The sequence below is a fragment of the Haliotis cracherodii genome, unplaced genomic scaffold (assembly GCF_022045235.1).
Source record: "Haliotis cracherodii isolate W230 unplaced genomic scaffold, xgHalCrac1.p SCAF_21, whole genome shotgun sequence".
Lineage (NCBI taxonomy): Eukaryota > Metazoa > Mollusca > Gastropoda > Lepetellida > Haliotidae > Haliotis > Haliotis cracherodii.
Window position 1 is genome coordinate 14,975,272 of NW_027266277.1, and position 15,946 is coordinate 14,991,217.

General features: G+C 39.7%; 1 protein-coding gene across 1 annotated transcript; it reads left to right on the forward strand.

The window, feature by feature from the left end:
* The first annotated feature begins 4,218 nt into the window (after positions 1-4,218).
* On the forward strand, positions 4,219-5,919 carry LOC139470715 (protein lev-9-like). Its single transcript, XM_071252981.1, has one exon. It carries the CDS (start codon positions 4,219-4,221, stop codon positions 5,917-5,919), a length of 1,701 nt encoding a protein of 566 aa, XP_071109082.1.
* The last annotated feature ends 10,027 nt before the right edge of the window (positions 5,920-15,946 follow it).

A 15,946-nucleotide genomic window follows, 5' to 3' on the forward strand; every position in this document is an offset into this window, starting at 1 on the left:
TGTATACAACATGTAGTTGTGATGGTATACACCCTACCAATACTTGTATACAACATGTAGTTGTGATGGTATACACCCTACCAAGACTTGTATACAACTTGTAGTTGTGATGGTATACAGCCTACAGAGACTCGTGAGTGTGTTGTGTGGGGATGGGAGACATGTGACTGTGTCAATGATGGGTATGGGAGACATGTGACTATGTGGAGGATGGAAATGGCATACATGTTATTGTGTGTAGGATTGGGGATTGGAGACAAGTTACTGTGTGTAGGATCGGGGATGGGAGACATGTTACTATGTGTAGGATTGGGGATGGGAGACATGTTACTGTGTGTAGGGTTTGGGATGGGAGACAAGTTACTGTGTATAGAATGGAGATTGGAGACATGTGACTGTGTGTAGGATGGAGATGGGAGACATGTGACTGTGTGTAGGATGGAGATGGGAGACATGTGACTGTGTGTAGGAAAGGGATGAAAGAGAAGGGACTAGGTGTAGGATGGGGATGAGAGACATGTGACTATGTCAATGATGGGTATGGGAGACATGTGACTATGTGGAGGATGGAAATGGCATACATTTTATTGTGTGTAGGATTGGGGATTGGAGACAAGTTACTGTGTGTAGGATCGGGGATGGGAGACATGTTACTATGTGTAGGATTGGGGATGGGAGACATGTTACTGTGTGTAGGGTTTGGGATGGGAGACAAGTTACTGTGTGTAGAATGGAGATTGGAGACATGTGACTGTGTGTAGTATGGAGATGGGAGACATGTGACTGTGTGTAGGATGGAGATGGGAGACATGTGACTGTGTGTAGGATGGAGATGTGAGACATGTGATTGTGTGTAGGATGGAGATGGGAGACATGTGACTGTGTGTAGGATGGGGATGGGAGACATGTGACTATGTGTTGGAAGGGGATGGGAGACATGTGACTGTGTGTAGGATGGGGATTGGTGATCACGTGACTGTGTTTCCGATCGACCTAGACAAGTTTTCAAAAATGTTCTCTGATGACATACACGCTACCTTTGCTGGTATACTACAGTGTAAGATGGGGATGGCAGAAATGTGACTGTGTGTAGGAAAGAGATGAAAGACAGATGGCTATGTGTAGGATGGGGATGGGAGACATGTGACTGTATAGGATGAGGATAAGTGATATGAGAGTATTTTCATCACCTGTATTTCATCCCTGTGTATTTACATAACGTACTCCGTCCCTGTGTATTATCCTTACATGTATTTCTGACCTGGTTATCTTCATCACATGTATTTCATCCTTGTGTATTTTCATCACATGTATTTCATCACTGGGTTATTTTCGTCACATGTTTTTCATCCATGTATATTTTCGTCACCTGTTTTTCATCCCTGTGTATTTTGATCACATGTATTTCATCCCTGTGTATTTACATCACATGTATTTCATCTCTGTGTATTTTCATCACATGTATTTAATACCTCTGCATTTTCATCACATGTATTTCATCCCTCTGTATTTTGATCACATGTATTTCATCTCTGTGTATTTTCGTCACATGTATCTAGTCCCTCTGCTTTTTCATCACATGTATTTCATCTCTCTGTATTTTGATCACATGTATTTCATCCATGTGTATTTTCATCACATGTATTTAATACCTCTGTATTTTGATCACATTTTTATCATCCATGTGTATTTTCGTCACCTGTTTTTTCATCCATGTGTATTTTCATCACATGTATTTCATCCATGTGTATTTTCGTCACATGTATTTCACCACTGGGTTATTTTCATCACATGTTTTTCATCCATGTGTATTTTCGTCACCTGTTTTTCATCCCTGTGTATTTTGATCACATGTATTTCATCCCTGTGTATTTTGATCACATGTATTTCATCCCTGTGTATTTTGATCACATGTATTTCATCCCTCTGCTTTTTCATCACATGTATTTCATCCCTCTGTATTTTGATCACATGTATTTAATACCTCTGTATTTTGATCACATGTATTTCATCCCTCTGTATTTTGATCACATGTATTTCATCCCTCTGTATTTTGATCACATGTATTTCATCCCTGTGTATTTTGATCACATGTATTTAATACCTCTGTATTTTGATCACATGTATTTCATCCCTCTGTATTTTGATCACATGTTTTTCATCCCTCTGTATTTTGATCACATTTATTTCATCCCTCTGTATTTTGATCACATGTATTTTATCACTCTGTATTTTTATCACATGTATTTCATCCATGTGCATTTTCATCACATGTATTTCATCCCTGTGTATTTTCGTCACCTGTTTTTTCATCCCTGCGTATTTTCATCACATGTATTTCATCCCTCTGTATTTGCGTCACCAGTATTACATCCTTGTGTATTTGCATCACCAGTATTACATCCTTGTGTATTTTCATCACACGTATTTCATCCCTGTGTATTTTAATCACATGTATTTCATCCCTGTGTATTTTCATCACCAGTATTTCATCCCTGTGTATTTGCATCACCAGTATTTCATCCCATACAGGGTACCAGAAGAGCGTGAAAGCAATGACAGTTTTGTTTCTGCGTGTGACAAAAGGGTTATCAGAATATTCGAGAGACGTTAAACAAATAGTTGAAGTATTCACATCTATAAAGACACTTTTTCCATCAGCTTGAACGGCAACCTGGAGATGAGAAGTGTTCGTGTTACTCCGTGGTCTCCAATATCTATGACCCAAGAAAGAAAGGAAGTAACATCAGATTGCTTGGCTGTCCTGATATCCATGGTTCTAAATATTGATTCTGACTATTTTGTTCGTGTTTCTTCATGACCATATACAGCGCTTTACAGAGCGATTACAATACATCACTTCATAGCGTGACGGAGACACTATATCTGTGGTCACTACGTGTAGTAAAAAAAGCCCCATGGATCAAGGAATGAAGTTTTTCCTAAAGTTTGTCATTTGGGATAGTGGTGTACAAAGTTGATAAATCAAATGTTTTGAAAACACTGAACCTGGTTCTTTTCTGAGATTGTAAAAATCATGCAAACCCTTTAAGTTGTTTTAGAATCCACATGATAGTGATTCCACTCAAACACTTTCTGTGAATATAAAAAAGTCCTTTCTTGGTTGTATTAAGGAGTATTGTTCATCTTTAAGACAGGGGTTTGGTGGCACTTTTGCTGGACACAGCAATATATCTCTCATTGTACGGATTTTTACGGAGCTGTTGAATCCAGAAGAAATGAGGAATGGACATGTTTTCAGGTTTTAGAGTCGAGACAAAAGTTGATATAACACCATATTACAGTTCAGTTTTTGCGATCGTTGTGTTGTGTTGTGAAATGTAGACACCATATGCTGGAGCTGTAATATTGCTCGACTTAAAGAGAAAGTCGACTATTGGAAAGTCATCCCTCTTGTTATACAGTCCTCTACTTAATTGTCTGTTGATCTCCCATTGTTATATGAGTATAGGCCATAGGCACAAGAATGATATAGCAGATTATTAACATATTATATTATCACTTTAAAAGAGATATATTTTGCCCGTTTGATTTCGGTCATTGGTCACGGGTTTGGCAGAGTGCATTTTACTTTGTTTGGGGTAAATGTCTTCATATCTCCATTCTTAAAACATCAAACTGTGTTTTTCATTTCCCTAGATCTATTGTGTTTGCGGTCACTTCTGATCGATATTTTATCATAAAATGTACCGTGTAAATCTTTAATATCATATGTTGCATTGTTTCTGCATGTGAGTGTACGTATGTCACAGATAACGCCGGGTGAGATTCGAAGATTTTAACTGACATAATACAATAAAAAAGTGATGATGCTTTCGTCGTTTTAATTGATTAAATACTTACGATGAATATCAAACACTGAAGTTATAAACTGCTCCCTAACAGAATACAATAGTGTTGTTTCTTGTATTGATTTGCTTGATGACGAGAATCGATTCCTAAAAAAGATAGTCTCTAATGAATAAGTCCTTCGAATGGCTATTCGTTGAACCTCTAAACAGATACAGAAACTATAGCAACGTTAATGCGTCAGCATGTGATTGGCACTACCCTGAAGGTTAATCGTTGTGGAGACGGCAGCAGCGTCACATGAACAGCGGTAGTGGTGGAGCAGGCAGTTATACTTGAACTGCAAGTCTGTTGCATGTTGGGAATACAGTTGTGGCTGTGTATTGTGGACCAAGCGAGTTGCACGGTATGTCTGCTACTGGACTTGTTTTCCTTGTTGCATCACTTGTTGTTGCTGGTGAAGGACACAAATGTACAGACATCTCGAGGATTTCTGGACTGCAACATGACACCAAGCTTTTGTCTTCAACGTTTCGGGTTTTCAGGTATGTAGGGTTCATGGGGTGTGCTAAGGAGTGTCTTTCACGACGGCGTTGTAAGTCCTTCAACTTTGACTTGAACAAGTCGGAATGTGAACTGAATGAGTTATCTACTTCCGTTTCTGTGTCTAGCAGCATCGTAAATGTCCAGAACAGTGTTGTCATTGATATTGACCAATGGCCAGGAAGGGTAACCGGAGCCTGTCAGAACCATTCATGCCCAATCAACTCTGTGTGTCAGGTTCGTACTGATGAAACTACTTTATGTCGAGTTGAGTGCAGTGATCCGCCAAGTCTGACCAATGGTGCAATCACAACGACCACTATATCAAATGATGTTGACTCCGTCATCGACTTCACGTGTTCATCTGGATATGAAAAGATGGGATCAGCTGTTTGTCGGTCTGATGGTTCATGGTCTAATTATTCCTGTGTTCAAGGACCTGCTTGTCCCTTACCAATGATTCCAAACATCACCATTTCGAGCCAGGCCAGCCCTCCTTTCCCTTCAGGAAAACTTGTGAACTATACTTGCCCGGAAGGTTATCTTGGAAGTGGTAGTCTGGTTTGTACAACAAACGGTACCTGGTCCTCAGTTCACTGTGAACAGGGTTGCACTGATCCACCGTCGGTTGTAAATGCCAATATCAATGATTCATCTGCCACGTTTGCAGTGGGAACTGTCGTTGATTACAGCTGCATTCGTGGATACATTGCCAGTGGTCAAGTTAAATGTCAATCAACTTATACATGGTCAGCCATGGACTGTATTAAAGTATGTATGGACCCTCCAAGCATAGGAAATGGAACTTTTATTGATGTCGGGGAAGGACCGTGGCTGAATGGAACACTCGTCAACTATAAATGCGATCAAATATTTTACAAGTTTGGTGGTATTGGGCACAAGGTCGAGTGTTTAGACACTGGTCAGTGGAGCAGACCTAGCTGTTATCCCATACGAAACTGTGGACACGTCAGAACGTGTCGCTCATCATATGGAGATGGGGAATATTGGATGTATCCTACAGCCTTTGGCTCCACGGCCGTAAAAATCTACTGTCATCAAATGGCCTCCTCCCCAGAGGAATACATCACCTTACCAGGTGAGACGTCCGTTGATTACTCCAACACAAACTGTGAGCGGAACAAAGGCCATATGGAATTTGAAGCATGTAAAACTACAATATTCAACAGAGCCAAAGTACATGTATGGCACATGAAGAGTTTCAGTCCACAGCTAATGGATACAACATTTATCAACCAACCAAGCTGCGATGATATAAGAATGGGCTGGGTGTACGACTGTTCGGGTGGCTGTTCTGGCGTCAGTGCCCGTAGGTTTAAGATCAATACAACAGGAACTGGAGTAATAGTTCACCCAAACCAGAAGTGGTTGGCTGGTAGTGGACAGATTGTCATTACAAGAACAGAGTCAAACAGGGTTGTTTCAGGAAGCTGCAAGAGGTCATGTGGATGGTGCCCTCCTGAAAACTCCCATATTGAATACATCATAGATCCTGCGTATCTCCCGCCGACTGAATCTGCCACAAAACCAGAATGTGTTTGGTGAAACATTTCCGACCTCAATCGTACAACACAATGGTTATTTCTATTGTGTTTACAAAACACTATATATTAATAAAGTGATGGTAAAAATAAGAAGTAATACTTCCAAATTCTTGTAAGTCACACCCTCTTTCCAGAACTTCATGTAATTTAATATTCTGACCAATGGAAGGCACATTATCGGAACTGACCTTTTTAATTTTTGATGAACATGAGTCAAAATAAGCGCTGCTTGGGCATATCCAGTAACATCACGGCGGGGAGACACCAGAAATAATGACTTCATGTATGGTTCGTTCTTGGGAATCGAACCCTTGTATTGAGTACAGTGCCTACACATGTAACCATCAGTCTGAAATTGAGTTATCTGTGTGAGACACACTAGTTCCAACGGAACATTTTTCTAGCATTTTCGGAACATAATTATTTGTTAAAAAACAAGTCGAGGATTAAATTGAATTTGATATACTGGTACGTTTGACTAGAATGTTTTAACATAACATGGCAATACTCATTTTGACAAGTTTTGAAGTCCTATCAAGCATGCTCTTTCTGGGAAGATTTCAAAGACCGTCACATGGCTCAAATGTTGTTTGATGAAGGTTAAAACGTTCAACCACTAAGAAGCTTTCAAAAGGTTTTGTGGTAGACATGTGGAGGACATTTCCAAATTTGACACATCTGTGACAAATATGACGTCTGATGCAAATCCCCATTTTGACTTGTATCATAGTGAATAGTTGGCTTGCCATTGCATGTGTTTGTGACGGGTGCCTTGTTTATGAAATGGTATGAATCGGAGTACTCACCTTTCAGCAAAGATGTTCTATGATTATTGAAAGGGCTTCGTCGCTGTTTTATCGACCATTTCAAATTTCTATTGGATAAGTATGTTATGTATTCGCATAATACTAAAATAATCATATGCATTATGTAATAGTTTTTAAGTTTTATGAGTAGGGGAGATAACTGACGAGTGATTCAGATATCCGGAAATTCGTTTATTCCGAACAATATTTAAGAAAATGTAAGCGTCCAGATAATCGAGGTTCTTCTCTATTGGGTGTGAAAATACTTTGGACTAGGTAACACATTTAACACCTTTTAATACATTCAAACGGTAGTAGCATATCAACCTTGAAATTGAAAACACTACAAAAGGATTAGTTCGTATAATCGATGGGACAGAATGGTATTTAGAAAACTCGGTTCACTCGTTGTCGATTTCTGTTAGTTTTCAGACCTCAAATAGAGTTCTCGTGCCTCACCACTATGTCGACAAAAGTAATTCTTATAACCTGACTCTATTGTTCCCACCGTGTAGTATTTCCCAGGAACAATTTCAGCCAAACACATGCAGCGGAAACCCCAACAATAACTCGTACACCATGTGCGTTGTACCCACATCTCAAACTGCACATACAACCGCTGTTTCGTTTTGACACAGGTGTAGTTGGCTGTATAAGTCTTTTTAATGTATATATGTCCAATGTATCCACAATTAACGAGCATGGTTTATATGTACCCAAAAAATTACAGGCTCTCTAACAGACTCTCTAACAAGTATATTCAGTACAGCCCAGGAAAGTCAAGATTACTGTAGTATCTGAAAACGAAGAGAGTCCATGTACTCCTTTTCAGTCTTTGTGTATTTCATAACTAAAAAAACCTCGAGGTTCATGCATATAGGTCGAGCAACCGGACACTAATTAGGACGGGCCGACCTTCTGTTTATTGTCTGGTGAGCACAAGTCGGTGGTCTCTCCTTCAAGATTCAGATGTCATTGTTTTCTTCTAGCTTACCATTCATTTGATTTATTTGTCAAATCTAACTTAAACCGGGTACCGTGTTCCATGCATAGCACACGCGTGGTTCACTCGTTGCTTAGGCACTGCAACGCGTTGAACACCCGTGTCACAAGCGTGTTACACGCGTTCTCAACGCGCGTAAGGAGAATGAACTTTTAGGCAGTAGAGTTAGGCACATGCAGGTTACAACGTATGTCTACACTTGTCGAGGTACTAAACGTGCAACGCATGCGGGATATCAGTGACAGTTCTGTTTCTGTATGTAATAAAAGGATTGTAGGAATATTGAAGAAACGCTAAACACTGCCTGAAATAATCCCCATCCATAGAAGACACCATTTCATCAGCTTAAACGACGATGTGAAGTTGATGTTGGAGTCGTGTTCCGGGACGCACTCTTGTTTCCAATATTTATTAGGTAAGATAAAGAAGGAAGTGGCACCAATTAGATTTCATGGGTGATCTGTTATCCATGGCTCTAAACGTTGATTAGGATTAGTTATTCATGTTCACATAAAGCACCCACCAAGGTGATTACGTAAATCACTTCATAGCGTGACGGCGAAATATATCTTGTCAAATATTAACATACATCGATTCAATTTATCGCGAACTGGACGGGATTCAACCCCAATGAAGTACTAGGATCTGTACTTTACTAAGATAATATATATATATGTGTGTGTGTGTGTGTGTGGTTTGGTGGAGAGAAAGAGAGAGAGGGAGAGAATGAGAGAGAGAGGGAAAGGGAGAAAGAGAAGCATGCACACAGAGACACAGACACATGCACACTCTCACAGAGACAGATAACACATATACTCACACACACACACACACAGACACCACCCACTCAAACACCCCCCCCCCCACACACACACACATCCCCCCCACCCACACACACAGATTCACACACACGCTCACACACAGACACATACCAATTACCCCACCCCACCTACACACCACACACACACACACATCCTACACACAACAGCTAATGAATATAGGGTAAACGAACATTTTAACCACTTGGTTAAACGCCAGGGTATGGAATACTGTAAGAGACATTCTCGCGATCTTGACCTTTGGAAACGAGCTGAACATGCCAGAATTGCGAGAATGTCCCTCACAGAATTTCATAGTGAAGACAGAAAAAAGAACGTGCTTTTTATATTTACGGTTATAGCGATACAAGGGCAGTTAATCCGACAACTTCATCCACCGTTGGTCCCAACATTGTGGGGCATATATTGTATCAATTGAGTCGTAACAATAACCTTACTATGTAATTAATTTAACTAAAATACCTTGTTGTATTAACCGAATACGCCCCGAAAGCAGGTAGCATCTGAGTAGATATTATCGATTCTTCCAACTTGTTCATGAATCTCTAAGTTGAATGGGTCCGACGAATGTAACACCCGTGAGAATTCCGGGATAGAGACAGACGCCTGAGTATGCTTGTCCTTAAGGCGACTAAAGGGTCGGGTTGGTAGGCTCTGTGACTTGGCTTATTGTGTGCCATCCCAGTGACATGGGTTCTTAGGCGCTGTTAGCATGAACGAGGGGTGACGGGAGGCCCAGTCGTCTAAGGCGCCGTGATTACGCTGTTCAGAGTTGCTTCCCTTGGGTATGCCAATAATCTATGATTGTGGGTTCGAATCCCGGTTCACTCCGATTATGTTTCTCGTGTTTGTCAGCACCATACCCGTAGGTGGGTAGACGTAGACGTGATCAACGTCTGATACCTGCATCACTTCGGACTTTCCTCCTTATAAAAACTGACACGCCGTGAGATAATTGGAATAGTGTTCAAAGCGGCGTTAGCCCCAATCCACTCACTCACTCAGCATTAACAGATTGTTCGCCCTATCTATTTTTTAAAGATAAACGTGAGAATAGTGCAAATATATCAGCGTCAGTCGCGGAATTGCTCATAATAAGAAAGATCTGGATGAGAATCGGTCTTCAGCAACCAATGCTTGCCGTCAGCGGCAACTAACGGGATCGGGTGGTCAGGCAACTAACGGGATCGGGTGGTCAGGCTTGTTTAACCAAAACTTTGTCGTGTTTTATACTGTACAGACAAACCTGTAGAAGATATAATTCTTGCTGACGTGGATGGAAAGCACGCAGAGATTTTGCCTTATTGTATTAGTTGGGTGTCACTATGATGTATTACAATATGTTCTCACTATAATGTATTACAGTATGTTCTCACTATAATGTATTACAGTATGTTCTCACTATAATGTATTACAGTATGTTCTCACTATAACGTATTACAATGTGTACTCACTATACGGTATTACAATATGTTCTCACTATAATGTATTACAATATGTTCTCACTATAATGTATTACAGTATGTTCTCACTATAATGTATTACAGTATGTTCTCACTATAACGTATTACAATGTGTACTCACTATACGGTATTACAATGTGTACTCACTTAGCGGTATTACAATATGTTCTCACTATAATGTATTACAATATGTTCTCACTGTTAGGTATTACAATATGTTCTCACTATAAGTTATTACAATATGTTCTCACTATAACGTATTACAATATTTTCTCACTAAACGGTATAACAATATGTTCTCACTATAATGTATTACAATATGTTCTCACTATAAGTTTACAATATGTTCTCGTTATAAGTTATTACAATATGTTCTGACTATAAGGAATTACAATATGTTCTCACTATAATGTATTACAATATGTTTTCACTATAAGGTATTACAATATGTTCTCGTTATAAGTTATTACAATATGTTCTGACTATAAGGAATTACAATATGTTCTCACTATGATGTATTACAATATGTTCTCACTATACGTTATTACAATAGGCTCTCACTGTAAGTTGTTACAATATGTTCTCACTATAATGTATTACAACATGTTCTCACTATGATGTATTACAATATGTTCTCACTATACGTTATTACAATAGGCTCTAACTGTAAGTTGTTACAATATGTTCTCACTACGTACAACAATAAACTCTCGCTATCAGTTATTACTGTAATCTTTCACAATAGGCCCTCACTATCATTCTGACATGGAGGGTGCAGTCGGGTAGCCTAGTGGTTAAAGCGTTCGCTCGTCACGCCGAAGACCCGGGTTCGATTCCCGACATGGGTACACTGTGTGAAGCCCATTTCTGGTGCCCCCCGCCGTGATATTGCTGGAATATTGCTAAAAGCGGCGTTAAACCACACTCACTCACTCACTCACTCACTCACTCTGACATGGAGGTGTGATAAGTGGTTTTATGTGCCCCCAGTTAGGCTTTATAACACGAGCCTTGGCAGGATGAAATGTTCTTAACACCAAGCCTCCGCCTCGTGGTATAAAACCCCGTGCAGTGATACTGCTACAACTTATAATGTGTTTGTGTTTTTCAGCAGTTTCGGTTATAATGAATGAATAATGAATGAATATCGATGCTATAGTAATGTTATATTAATGCAGTTCCGGTTATATCTATGCTTTAGTAATGTTACATTAATGCAGTTCCGGTTATATCGATGCTATAGTAATGTTATATTAGAGCAGTTCCGGTTATATTGATGCTTTAGTAATGTTATATTAAAGCAGTTCCGGTTATATCGAAGCTATTTTAATGTTATATTAATGCAGTTCCGGTTATATTGATGCTACAGTCATGTTATAATAATGCAGTTCCGGTTATATCGATGCTATTGTAATGTTATATTAATGCAGTTCCGGTTATATTGATGCTTTAGTAATGTTATATTATTGCAGTTCCGGTTATATCGATGCTATCGTAATGCTATATTAATGCAGTTCCGCTCATATAGATGCTTAAGTAATGTTATATTAATGCAGTTCCGGTTATATTGATGCTACAGTCATGTTATATTAATGCAGTTCCGGTTATATCGATGCTATTGTAATGTTATATTAATGCAGTTCCGGTTATATCGATGCTAAAGTAAGGTAATATTAATGCAGTTCCGGTTATATCGATGCTACAGTCATGTTATAGTAATGCAGTTCCGGTTATATCGATGCTATTGTAATGTTATATTAATGCAGTTCCAGTTATATTGATGCATTAGTAATGTTATATTAATGCAGTTACGGTTATATCGATGCTATAGTAATGTCATATTAATGCAGTACTGGTTATATTGATGCTATAGTAATGTTATATCAATGCTATAGTAATGTTATATCAATGCAGTTCCGGCTATATCGATGACAAAGTAGTGTTTTATCAATGCAGTTACGGTTATATCGATGATATAGTAATGTTATATCAATGCAGTTCCGGTTATATCGATGACAAAGTAGTGTTTTATCAATGCAGTTCCGGTTATATCGATGATATAGTAATGTTTTATCAATGCAGTTACGGTTATATCGATGATATACTAGTAGTAATGTTATATCAATGCAATCCCGGTTATATCTATGCTATAGTAATGTTATATCAATGCAGTTATTGTGTTATCGATGACATAGTAATGTTATATCAATGCAGTTATTGTGTTATCGATGACATAGTAATGTTATATCAATGCAGTTATTGTGTTATCGATGACATAGTAATGTTATATCAATGCAGTTATTGTGTTATCGATGACATAGTAATGTGATATCAATGCAGTTATTGTTATATCGATGCTATAGTAATGTTACATTAATATAGTCCGGTTATATCGATGTTATATTGGTGATATAACTATATCAATGCAGTTTCGGTACCAACAGATGACACGGGTTGCCTTCGATTGTAACCCTCTCAGTCGGATTTAACACCAAGTAGTACACGAGAAGCGAGGTGAAATGAGACTTACGTCATGATCAAGATTGTTGCACTATTATAGCGACGTATGCGTGGCTGCTTGTACTAGTCGGGGCTGGTGCAGGTTTTGTAGTTCTATCCCAATGAGATACAATGTCGCAGTTCAACATGAGAACCATTCAGACAAAGCACATTGGCTCATAGCCGACGTGTAAGTGTTTTATCCCATTAACACCAAGCAGGGTAAGAAGTACCATCTTTGGACGTCATTTGTTCACCGGACAGACGCTCTGTCCGCAAGACCACAGTGGCGATCTCCTGTGTTGAATCACCGTGGCAACCATTCATACGTGTACAATGCGCTACTAAACATTATTTTATAACTAGCTATCGAGGGTTTGATGAGGAGCTTTCATCTCAAGAAAAACTCTTGTCAACCCAGAACGCAAAGAAGATTCAACATTGAAACTGTACATGTCACATCACACCATTACTTAGATTCAATACCATACAGTATATCTGACGGAGTTGGTCAAGTGGATTTTGTTTGTCATGACCTCATTTATAACATATTAATTATCCCTAGCATTAGCATAAGAGGAAGTGAGTGAGTGAGTGAGTGAATGAGTTGGGTTTTATTGCTTTAAACAGTATTCCATTTATAACACGGCGTGTATGCTCGATATGGGAGGACAGTCCGAAGTGATGCAGGTCTCAGACGTTTACCACTTTGGTGAAAATCGCGAGTTTCTTTGCTTGTTGTTTAATGCCGCACTCAGCAATATTCCATCGAATAAATAATCGAGTCTGGACCAGACAATCCAGTGATTGACATCATGAGCATCGATCCACGCAATTGGGATACAATGACATGCATAAACCAAGACAGCGAGTCTGATCCCCGATCCCGTTAGTGGCCGTTAACGACAAGCATGGGTTGCTGAAGACCTCTTCTGAGCCGAATCTTCACGGGTCGAAAATCGCGAGTACGGGTATGGTAATGATCGACAAACTTAGCAACATAATTGGGGCGAACCGGGATTCGAATCCAAAATCATAGGTTTCTGGCATGCCCAACGGTTGCAACTCCAATGATTGACATCATGAACATCGGTTTATGCAGCTGGGATACGATGACATGCACCAACCAAGTCAGAGAGCCTGACTACCCGATCCCGTTAGTCACCTTTTATGACAGACATCGGTTGTTGCAAATGAAGACCAATTCTAATCCGGATCTTCACAGAGTGCAAGTACGTTCTTAAACCATGATACATGTGTATTGTCACTTCACACCTGGACAATTATGAAGGCATCAAATACCACACAAATGTCCCCTTGCCATAAACATACCATCTTCCCGAGGCAAAGGAGTTAACTATAAAAGTCCAGTTTCCACCCTTGTCGAACTAGGCTGGTATTATGGAGTTACGTTTTTGATCACGTGATTTGATGCATTTCGCGATGTAAGATCCGTTTTATCGCAATATAGATCTTGATTATCGACCAGATCGTCCTGACTAGGCGCCACCATTTTGTGTGAAGCAAACGCAAGTGATACGAGAGGTTGAATCTGATTGGTCCATAGGAGAGGCTTAGAAGGGGCATAATTGGTAATAGCCACGGTAGCGCAACAATCGAGCCCAGTAATTCCAGCCTAGTTCGGCAAGGGTGGAAACTGGACTTTTAAAGTCAGTTAACTCTCTTGCCTCGGGAAGATGTAAACATACAAGCATTAATAATTAATAATTGCGAACACTTAAACCTCAATGAAGTCTGACTGTTGACGGCAAACACAAAACTGGAGTGATCAGCTTGTGAAAGGTCGAATGAATATTCCGAGCAGTGGGTTTTGTCGTTGTTACCCGTCATTATATAACACGTGTCTGATTAACAAAGGGGTATATCCCAGACGATCAAAGCGTTCGGCGTGTGTCATTGTGACCGAGGTGTATTGTTTCAAAGGTCTGACGATTGTTATAAGCGTACGCGCGTGTTTTCACTTGGTGGTGATCATTCATTTAATTCCTCACTTGGACAGCGACGCTGCATCTGTGTCGGGACGACGTTGATAGCATGATGGACAAGGTAATTGAGAAAGGGACTTGTAATTCAATACAGGAAGGGAATAGGGGTAAGGATGTGTGTGTGTGTTAAAAGTTAGGGATAGGGGTAAATGTGTGTTAAAGATGAGGTAATTCAGAAAGGGACTTGTAATTCAATACAGGAAGGGAATAGGGGTAAGGATGTGTGTGTGTGTGTTAAAAGTTAGGGAGAGGGGTAAATGTGTGTTAAAGATGAGGTAATTCAGAAAGGGACTTGTAATTCAATACAGGAAGGGAATAGGGGAATATGGTTGTGTAAGGATGTGTAAGGATGTGTGTGTGTGTGTGTGTGTGTGTGTGTGTGTTAAAAATTGGGGAGAGGGGTAAATGTGTGTTAAAGATGAGGTTTAGGGGCTTTGGGTGGCGATGGTAAGATTGGCCTTAAAACTGTATCACATTTTGCTGACGCCCTCTTTGTCATGGTTCTCCCCCACCCCCTAACAAATGACCAGTTCTTAACAAATATTTTATTCATGACCAATCCCTTAATCTCACCGCCTTATCTCTTATTCGCTGCTTCCGCATGCCTGTCTATTTCTTTACCGGAGAAGAAACTATAATATCATCCTTCGTGAAACCAAGCATGTTTATCAATCACTGTGTCTTTGCTATTCAGGTATATTATGTTTTCAAATGTTTTGGCATTCCAAGGATACAATTGAGTGCCATATACGGATATTAATTATTATATTTTTTATCATCATTTTTGTTAGTTGTTTAACGCCGTACTCAGCACATATTCCAGCTGTATGACGGCCGTATTTATATAATCGAGCCTGGACCAGTCAAACCAGTGATTGATATCATGAGTACAGATTCAACCGATTGGGATACGATGACATGCATCAACCAAGTCAGCGAGCCTGGCCACCCGATCCCGTTAAAGTGTCGCCCCTTACTCCAGGCTATCTCTCCTCTTACGACAAGCATGGGCTACTGAATGCCCATTCCAACCCGTTGAACAAAATGACACCATGAATTTGAAAAATGCTCGATTCTGATTGGTCAATCAGGGGGTTCAAAACCACCTCTCATTAAAATAGCTTTTTGACGACCACATTACCGAGGGGGTTGAAGTTGGGGGTACGGGTGGAAGTCTTACCACGACGTCTTTGAACACAATGTGTTAAGTGAAAACAATAAAAGAATGGAAGTTGAAATGAGTGCACACCGACACTTGTTTAAACATGAATATATATTGTAAGTATTGGCAATTGGTTGTCCCAGGAAACATCGAGCGGTTCTCTTTGTCTTCAGATTGCATTATAAGTTTGTTCGATTGAATAGCACATTGTAGAAGTCTCTCGGTTCTTTAAACGATTTTGTATATATTC

What these genes read in the sequence shown, in the direction of transcription:
- LOC139470715 (XM_071252981.1), top strand. Translation starts at nt 4,219, where the DNA reads ATGTCTGCTACTGGACTTGTTTTCCTTGTTGCATCACTTGTTGTTGCT.